Below are 10,297 nucleotides of genomic sequence, written 5' to 3' on the forward strand. Positions count from 1 at the left end.
TAGACTGTTAGGGATATGAACCAGCTATCTTATATATGTTGTATCATTGGGTTTAATGATTAAAAACAAAATAAATGAGAGCTAAGGCAGCATTTCTGTCCAAAATCTAAAAGTAATTTGGGCTACATAGTTACAGCAGAAAGGAAGGTGGGGGAAAGTGTGAAAAGATAAAAGAAGCAAAAATACATTTTGTTTCACAGTCATATGTTGTTAACTCAAGGCAACACTGCTTTTTTGCCTTTTTTTCTTTTGAATGGCCAAGAATTCCCTGTTATCAGCTACCTTTTTGCTATTGACTATTTCTGTAGTATATACTAACAGGCTTGAGAAGTGGCTGCTGACACACTGCAAGTGTATAGCAGTGGCTGTGTTGAGTAATGCCAAAGTTCTTTTTAGCCTGGTTGTTGGCTCCCCAGAGTGATCAGCAGCACAAGTGCAAGGAAGTGCCACACGTGCAGGGCCAGCAGTCAAGGGTGAAGGACCTGTACATTCCACGTGGAGGAATGGTTCCTGTAGTTATTTCTTGAATCCTTGCAACTCATGCTGCTTCTCAGCATTGCAATGCAGGTCAGGATCCTGCTGCCTACTGGATATCAGCTGGAGGAGGGGGTAGAGGGACAGAGCATGGGGGAGAACCAAGCTGAAAAGTCTTTAAAAAGACAACTTCTTGCTATCATTGCCCATACAGCTTTCAAATATTGTAGAGAGAAGGGATAAATTAGTTATACACAATCAACAAGGACAGAAGATGGTATTTTGTACACCACAGGAAACCCAAACGTGCTGAAGGTGGCTTTAGACGTAAACCTGAAGCTAGCGAGCACTGGATTTCAGAATTTGTTCCTACCTTCAGGGCTCCGAAAACTTTCTGCGAGTGAAAACGTGCAATGAACATGAAAACAAGATATTAAGAGTCAGATACTAAGTATATACTGAGTATTTTGTAGCAAGACAAATTGTAACAAAGACAACTATTCATTATTAACTTCTGGCACTATGTATCCACTGAAGTGGCAACATAAACCAGCGTGTAATTGTATTATATCTTACCTGATCATTCCATTATGTACTCTAGAACTGCTCTCAAGCTATTCTGGAAAATAAGATTAATGAGAAGCTATCCTGAGGAGGGTTTTTTTGCTGAAACACTGCAACCTTGATATCAGTTTTCTGATACTGCAACCAGTTCTAATTTGTGTTTGTTTTTTTTTCTTTTTTTCTTTCATTGTTGTTTTCATAGGAATTTTGGCTTCTTGGAGAAACCGTAGAAAATGCAAAACGAAATAATAAAGCCTGCTAAATACTTCTCAGAAGTGGAGAAGAGTGTGCTGCTTGCCTTAGTTGAAAAATACAAATACGTGCTTGAATGTAAAAAAAGTGATGCAAGAACTATTGCTCTGAAACAACGCACCTGGCAAGCACTAGCTCATGAATATAATTCACAGCCCAGTGTATCACTGCGAGACTTCAAACAGTTAAAGAAATGCTGGGAAAATATCAAGGCACGGACAAAAAAGATAATGGCACATGAAAGGCGGGAGAAGGTAAAAAGAAGTATTAGCCCACTTATAAATACTCACATCGTAGGGAAAGAGAAGATTGCTGGCATAATGCCTGAGCAAATGTACTTTTTGCAGAGCCCACCAGAAGAAGACTCTGAATATCAGCCTGATGCTTCTAGTCAAGGTATAAATGTTGCTGTAATGATGTGAGTAGTATTGCTTTGTATGTGATTTTGCCAGTGATTCTTTTTCAAATCTCTCCACTTAGCTCTGTGACTGCTGGATATAGAAAAGTAATTTCGGAGCTATGATATTACAACGCTCTGTGCATTTCCCTTGGCCTCTGGGAGTAAATGGGTGTGAGGTTTTTCATAATTTTTTTTCATCTGTTTTTGACATATCTGCTGCTTTGTGGCAAACATCACAGTTGCTATCCTGCTGGCTTTCCAGAGAACAGTCCCAAGGCTATCTTTATCGTTTCTAAAGTATCCTTTTGCTGGTTTAAAAAAAGAAAAAGACAAAAGCCACCACCAGCAAATTGATACACAATTGCTTGCTGCAGCAGTTCCCTGCAGGTCTTTCCTCTTTTGTTTTCAAGGACTAAAAAGAGTACGTAGAGCCAGCCATATTTCACACTGCAGTCCACGCTGGAGAATGGCCTTTCTGAAAAAGTTCAGCTCTACATTCTTCTTTGTTTGGCAAGCATACCCAGAAGGAATAATTCAATACCAGAAGGGAGCGCAGCTACAACAGTTTCTTGCAAATTTTATTATGTCAGGATCTCGCACAGAAGACTGTCCTTGCTCAAAAGACAACAGCAGCTACATTGTTAGATAACATTCTTAGAATGTGTCTTTCATAATTGCATTTACCATAATTAATCATTGGGATTTGGATAGGAATGTATCTTGAGACCCTCATTTGCAGTGGTAATTATTCTGTTCCCTGCATAGTCTCTTTTATTTCAAAAGAATTCATAGAGCCTTCTGAAAGTTAGAATAATGTGATTTTTTTCCTAAAAATATACACTTCTGTGTTTACAATATCTACAGCAGAAATAAGGAAGGAATAAGAAGCATTCTTCCTAGTATTCACTCAGTCTTTTGATATTAATGTTGATACAGCTTCACCTGACACTCAGAACTTTCATAAAAATATCGCAAGTCACGTATGGATTTAACTTAAATGGCTGCATTAAGGTTTTGCTCCAGGCTCAGCCACCTAAATCTAGCTGTCCACTTACAGGTGTCTGCATTCACTTTAGTCTTCTGAACTCCCACTATAGCCTTGGAGGTCTTTCAACAGAGCCCCAAGTGGTTCTGTTCAGCCCATTATGCCCTTAGTAATCTGCAGCAGAACTGCATTATGTAGTGGCTCCTGTGCTTTGCTACTGGAGCACAAGGTTTAGATGCATGTGTCAGTAACTTATATTACCACATTTCTGTTTCTTGAAGGAAGGGAAGAGAATACTATAATACTTTTTCTTCTTTTGTTTATAGAGTCGTTTGTTGTGTCAAACAGAGAACTTTGTGATGAAGACAAAGAGATGGTACATTTTCCAGTATGTGAAGGTACCTCCCAGCCTGAGCCTTCGTGTTCTGATATCAGAATAACAGCAGATAAGAACTACAGAAGTAAAGCATCTCAGGAAAGTGCTCTGAAAAAGATGCATGAGGAAGAACATCATCAACAAATGTCAATTTTGCAACTCCAGTTAATCCAAATGAATGAAGTCCATGTGGCAAAGATACAGCAAATAGAAAGAGAGTGTGAGATGGCTGAAGAAGAGCACAGGATAAAAATGGAAGTGCTAAATAAAAAGAAAATGTATTGGGAGAGAAAACTGCAGACCATTACAAAAGAATGGCCTGTATCATCCTATAACAGACCCTTTCCTAATTCACCTTAGAACACAGAAGGGCAGAGGCAGTCTGATTTAGCACATTTATGAGTAACACGCACTGGAGAGAGGGTTTTCTACTGTGAATGTACAGTGACAGGATAGGTGCCTGGCTGATAGTGAACACACTATGACTCTTAATGTTTAGGGAAACAAGAGGAAAACTCTATTGTTCATTTGTAGGTAGTTCTGATTTGTTTAACTCACAGACATACACAGTGTTCTAAAATGTGAACATATTTTCCTCTCTCAGAACACCCTTGATCCTTGTCAAATTTAAGGTAGTCTGTGTGTTCTTACATTGGGTGTTCATAAGAAAACAGCTTTAAACACCAGGCTGTAGTGTTTGTTTCATTTCTATCTCTTCCTATCTACCATTTCCCAGATAGAGGCAAGGGTTGGAGTTGCTCTCTCCTATTGAGACAAAAGTTAATTGACAGCTATTAGTTGGATCATTATGCTGAGGTTTAGGGATAATAAACTAGTTAATACAGTCCATAACTTACTCTTCATAGAAGATGTGAAAATGAAGGATGTAGCAAGAGGGCCACTGTAGTAACAGCCCTCTCCTTCTGAAGAACAGTAATATTTCCCAGCTGGCTGGCTGACTGAGAGAATGGTTGTGGAATGGCCCTCCAGTTGTTGGAGCTCTGACACTTGAGAAGTTAAAAAGAAAGTCACTTTTTCCTCAAAAGCCACTGTGCTTGTTCTGTCATTCCCAGGCCCATCTTGTATTGAAAGAGAATACCCAGCAGAATACCCAAACAGGAGGGTCAAATGCTGCTGCCACTGTGTGCTGCACTGTGTGCTGCTCACCTGAAGTCATTCTGAGGAGAAGAGCTTTTTAAGGATTCATAAAGCTCTCAAAATGCAGTGAGCCAGCCAGTCCATTTGGCAAAGTCTCCCTGTATTTTCCTATGCAATACCTGATGGTGTAGCAGCTATCTTGATTATTTCTCCTTAGCTAGAAGAAAATACTAAGATTCACCCTCTTTTCCTTCTCATAGGGTGGGAAGCAGTTCAAGGGAATCATTCCTGTCTTGAAGCACTGTTCTGTTTTGTTCTGTCCTGTGCGTTATGGTGGTGTGTTTCTTGCCTTTGCTGTCAGTGAGGGGTGATGGACACAATTTGAATGAAGGCATTCACATGAAGGTCCCCACAGATTTTGGATGTCCAGAATAGTAGATAGTAGGAAAGCACAAATAAAGATAATCTTTACCCTGGCAATCATTTATTCTAGTGGGGCAAGAGCTAAGAAAATGCAGAACCCCTTAAGGATTCATAAGAACTTCTGGTGTGTGAAAACCTGCTTTACAGGAAGGTGTGCAACCATCATTTGAAGTAGTGAGAAAAATGGACAAAACCATACATTTTCATTGAAAAATCTGGGTATCACATTATTCAATAAAGTATTTTCAGATCATGACTCCTGAGGGCAAGTCCATACTGTGAGCAATGTATTCAAAGCAGAGTATGTTACAAGGCATGCATTCCCAGTTACACTCCTATCTCTTTCTCTGGATATCCTTCCTGGTGGAGCGAGTTCCTTTTGGTTTTGTTTTGGATTGAGTAGGGTTTTGTGTGTGTGTGTGTGTGTGTGTGTGTTTTGACCTGCTTTCACTGCTGGTGATTCATCTTTGTGAGCACTGCCATTATCAGCCACAGGACTCACTGTGGTTAACAGTGTGGTACCTGCGCTACTTTCTTAAATGTGCTAAAACCAGCAATCACAATGGGAGCTATTTATTACAACTCATTTTATATGACAGAGAAAAACAATATGCTGGGCTGCTGCAAGATAAAAATATCGGGCCTGGGTGAAATCTGAAGACAGATCTTTTTGACTACAAACTCCGTGTTCTTATAAATGGGCTGTGTGAAGAAAGTGCAGGAATTCCAAAGAAGGATGTTGTTATGGGCACTTTTTCTGCTGAACAAAAATACTTTTGGAAGGTGTAGTAACAGTTGAGGCAAAAGAAAAGTAAACAGAAGTGAGGACCTTATTGTTCTGAGATTGCATTCTGTGGTCTGGAAGATGAGTCAGTTATTTGACTGGTTGTGACAATTGTTCAGGCCATCCAGAAGAAAAGGACAGGAAAGACATTTGTCTTAATCAATTAAGACATTTGTCTTAACCTGCACTCCTTCTAAGTGAAAGTAAAAGGAAACCAGGTGTTAGAAGGTAATGAGTGGAGACAATTTCAGCACTGTGAAGAGGACAAGAATAGAGACAATCCAGGTCTAGACAGCCCTGTGAAAATTATGAAATAGTTAGAGAGGATATCACAAAATGTGAGATAAGGATAGCTTGAACTCCTGGAAGTTATACAATTGCTCATGAAGGATGGTTTTATTTTTATATTTAAAAATCCTTTAAAGTAAGCATGTTTTCAAACCATACTAAGTGGAAAATGCCTTGCTTCTTGGTGTATTTTCTTATTCTGAGATGAAAAGTTACAGTCCTTAGGGTGAACAATAGAGCCTTTTAATTCAGGTTCTATTTTAAAAAAAGGAGATCATAAGAGAAATATTAGAAAGAGCCAAGATGAAGGTATGAAAGAAAGAATGATCATTACATGCAGAGAGGAAGAATGGGAATGTTACACCTGACATAAATTATACAAGATGGTTTTGTGGTACAGGCTATAGATGTTTCACAGGTGACACAGGCTCTTGCTTTCCTATTTGTAGTTGACTGTTGGTTGCTGTAAAATTGGGTGATAAACACAAAAATTTAAAACATCAACAGGAGGAAGTAAGTATCTCCTTGCCAGGCTTTGGCTTTATAAAGTGAACAATGTGATGGAATTGAAATTACTCAAGAAATTACTTTTGCCTTTATTATTGTTGTTGTTTTTGTTGCAATTACTTCCTCTGGTAGTAGATTTTATCTTTTCTTGTGTTTGACTTTTCTTATATGTAATATAGCCATCTCAGACATTGTTTCTCTCCCCCTTTTTCTCACATTATTCAAATACTTTCACATAATTGTTTTTTTCTGTTAACCATTTGGCCAAGGTATATATGTATATTCTCTGGGTTTTTCCACTGATAGAATACAGCAGTATTTTAAGAGGAATATTCCCCATTCTTTTCTCAATTTGCTTTAAAACTTTTTGTCAAGAATTAACTTAAAAGTTACACAGGACAAAATGATCCCTTCTTAACTCCATACAAAAACGTGTACCAGATGTGTAGTGGCCATTGTTCTCAGCCTCTGTATTCTTATGTAGAGAAACAATGGCCTTCTAGACTAGGTGTGGTGAATTCCTTTATGCTCGCCAAATTAACATGAGCCTAGCTTCAGGTTTTCCTTGGAGGTAATCTGTTACCTAGTATAAGTTTTTTAATCTCTTGATTTTTTTTTTCCTCCTGCACTTTTTCCTTATGTCTCTGTTCACCCTTAGCTTTTTAACCAGCAGTATGAGCAGGGGGTTTCATTCAGAGATGTGTGTTTTGCTCTTTCCTTCCTCTTGCCCAGACTGCCCATATCACAGCATTTGAACATGAAATGGATGCTCCTCTACTGTCACCTTCCCTTTCCACAAAAAGCACGGTTTGTTACCTTTTCCACACAGCTGCCAGTACATTCTGGATTCCTCACGCAGGCTAGGAAACAGGATTTTGAAGAGAGGTCAGTACTGAGAAAGGCCTATTTGGAGAAGAGCACTTCTTCCACTCCAGCTCCATGTTATTTGGTGGAAGGACAATCTGTGACCACAAAGTCATTCACTGGAACCAGAGATAATGCAGGGTGCTGAAGCTGTGTGATTCTCATTCTTCCTAAATCCTTGGGGTTCTGCATAAGTGAGGTTTGAAGTTTCCTGGTAAAAAACTTCTTTCTTGGTCGTTGAAAAGTCTCAGTGGAATCCTTTCACAGCTTCTTCAAATGAAAGTTCTTACCTTGACAAACAGCCTATCCTGACATCTATTCTACTTCTTTCAATACCCAGGCCTCTTTATCACCAGAGCAAGGGAACTTGCTACTTGTCACAGGTCCTCTCTCTGAAGCTCCTTCCTGCAATGCAGAGATGAGTTTAGGCAGGGCTGAAAACACAGCCCTCCCCATGCACTCTCAGAGCAGCGATCCTTACAGAGCAGGTGCAACCTCGCGTGGCTGAGCTCAGCACTCAGATTTTGAACTATTGCTGCTCAGGGTCACAATATTCCCATTGCAGCCCTGTGACCAGAGAAAGAGGGAAGGCTCAGGGCTGCCTCTTTCTGAGCATAAAGTGCAGCTGAGGATGTTGTGCTGAATTTTGTGTAATGAGCATTCATTTCAGTGTGTTTCCAATACCACATTTTATAGTCTCCCAAGGATTTGTATGATTGCATAGGTGTTTTTCAATGATCTTTTGCAGGTATTTTTTTTTTTTCTGGTGGTAGTTACAGTGGCTTTTATGTGTCTTTTTTCTTCTTCCCTACTTGCATTATGATGTTCCAGTTTTGTTCTGAATCTCTGTGGTTACAGTCTGTACAGCCACGCATTCATGTAGTATCTTTTCAGGTGTATTTCTCATTGTGACATTGAAATGATAAACCGCTACACATTTGTATTTTGCTGCTCTGTGGGTAGAGGAATTACATGTAAATCTTAAAATAACATCTAAATGATTTTTTTTCCCAGACAAGTCCTGCACAAGTAGTCCTGATATTTCATATTTTGAGCTAGCTTGCTGTTTTCTGAGTTTGATGCACCTTAGTTTCTTTCCTAAGATTTAATGTGGAAACCTGTCTTTCCATATTATTATTTTGTTTCTTCTCAAGACAGTTGACTGTATCTTCACACATCATCACTCTTCCTTGATTTTTTACATTTGATAAAAAGGAAGACGACTATTCTATACTTCTTCTACTCTGCCATCTGTAAGAATAGGATAATATGTTTTCCAGTGAAAGCAAGCAGTGGTCTCTGTTTCTGGTATCACAGACTGGCTTCTGTACTGATGATCAGCTTAATTCTCTGGTATCTAAATAAGGTGCACATAGAAATGTGAACAGATTGCTGGACCTAAAAGTAGAGCTATAAAATAGAAATGTACTAGCTGTGGCTCTGAAAATTTTACTGTTCTGATGGTGAAGGGATTAGGCGTCTGACAACATCATCAGTCATGTTAATAATAAATTAAAAACTTGCAAAATCAAAAAGGAAAAAAAAACCGGCTGGTTTTCAGAATGAGGCAAAATGAAGACAGCTTTTAGCTGTCCCAAGCAGTAACATTGTCACACATGTCGAACAATTTCCCCTCATCTTAGGTCTTCACTTGTCTTTCCTCTGAGACTCTGGACACTTCTATCATAGCATTCACAAGTGCCTGACAATAAGAAATGTAGCTACTTTCAAGTAGGAATCCCACCAGAGTTATTAGACCTCTGGCTTTGTAAAACTGAAGTTGGACAGTTTTCCAAGACTACATTATCCAGACATACATGTACACACACTGTGGAAAATCACGTGAAATCTGTCCAGCACACAGTCTGCCAAAATGGTGTAGGATATACAGCAAGAAAAAGGAAAAGGTTGTCCACTCCATAGCTGTGGGTTGTAAAACTATTGTATTCAGGACAGTGTGTGGATGAATCACACACACTAGAGACAGTCAACTTCTCTAAGAATCAAGAAGTATTTTTTGCCAAATCTTCTAGTCTGTCAAAACAGTCACACACACACACACACACGCAAAATAAATTAATTAATCATTCGAATTGTTAGAAGCAGTCTCTTCCCTTCTTAATGAAGAGCTGGCTAGATACAAAGCCTACACTAGACATACATGTATTTAAGGAAACAAGTCTCTGTTTTTACAGAAATAAAGCAAGACAGATTTGGAGATTGTCCTTATTTTATTTAGGTGAATTTTTAAAATGTTGACTAAGATTTGTTTGTTTTCCTTTTGTTGTTCAGTCCAGCTTCAGAATAGTTGTGTGCTTCAGTCTCTAACCAACTGTTAGAGCACCTCATAAATCAAATTTGTTTGGCAAGAGAGTTGAAGTGGGTTTGTATTCAGCACAATTTGAGATTAATTGTATTCCACAAATCTTCAGATATTCCTTCTCATCTATAATATGCTGTTCTTGGAGAGACCCGAACTTGAAACTGGAATTATATGCCTGTTTAGTAGTAATTCATTTTTGTTATGGTACTTCAAAGTTGCCATATGAGCTACTCAAGCTCTTCCCATTATTTGGTCATGTACAGATCCCTTTTCTTTTCTTAGAGTTACGCCCTGAAATTATGTACTAAGCCACAAATGGACCGGCTGAATTGCCCGTATAAACCTCTGCCACACATTCTGTGTCACACTATAATGGGGGGAGGGGGAGGAATCCTGCTTCTGTTTTTGTGTGAGTTTTGAAATTTGACCTGTTACTCTCACCAAAGCTATGCCAAAAGTTGTTTTGTTCTGTTAGACACCTGTGTGGTCCCACTGATCTCTCCTTCAGCGCAATGAATTGCTTGGCTTTATAACTATTTGAATTCTAATCCCATAGACTGTGAAGTCTGAATTGACACACACAGCATAAATTCCATTTATTTGAAAAAGGTCTTATATATACTGAGACTCTGAAAAGTGCAAATTAGGGAGGTGATGTGATGAAATCGGAATTTAAGCCAGGGCAAAAATTTTGGCAGGCTGGGAGTTATCACTGCTGACCTAATAGAGAGGCTCAACCTCTGCTTTGGGAACAATAATATCCAATACAAATATTGCCTTACCTCCAACTTTCTGTCTAAAATGAAGCAAAATGAGAAGTCCTTGCCAAGTAAAGCAACACTGGTTTCCAAAATGCACTTAATTTGCTTTCAATTGCTGGCCTGCATGAGGGCTCTGAGGCTGGAATGGGTGTTAAGTCTCACTCGGTGGCTGAGAGCATAAGAAGTCTTACCCTACTG

At 39.0% G+C, this 10,297-nt stretch overlaps 1 protein-coding gene across 9 annotated transcripts in view; it reads left to right on the forward strand.

Annotated features, from left to right (window-relative positions):
* The window catches only part of MSANTD3 (Myb/SANT DNA binding domain containing 3), a 10,007-nt gene extending 5,179 nt beyond the window's left edge, over positions 1-4,828 (forward strand). For 6 of the 9 annotated variants that reach the window (XM_086895354.1, XM_086895386.1, XM_023921714.2 and 3 more), the window contains 2 exons: positions 1,241-1,686; positions 3,002-4,828. In XM_086895354.1, the coding sequence (XP_086751480.1) occupies positions 1,272-1,686; positions 3,002-3,411 (825 nt within the window). In that variant the 5' untranslated portion in view covers positions 1,241-1,271 and the 3' untranslated portion in view covers positions 3,412-4,828. The remainder of the gene's footprint in view (positions 1-1,240; positions 1,687-3,001) is intronic. The other 3 variants (XM_086895401.1, XM_086895394.1, XM_086895412.1) reach the window with 1 other exon arrangement.
* The last annotated feature ends 5,469 nt before the right edge of the window (positions 4,829-10,297 follow it).

The sequence above is a fragment of the Cyanistes caeruleus genome, chromosome 1, assembly GCF_971803275.1.
Source record: "Cyanistes caeruleus chromosome 1, bCyaCae1.hap1.1, whole genome shotgun sequence".
Classification (NCBI taxonomy): domain Eukaryota; kingdom Metazoa; phylum Chordata; class Aves; order Passeriformes; family Paridae; genus Cyanistes; species Cyanistes caeruleus.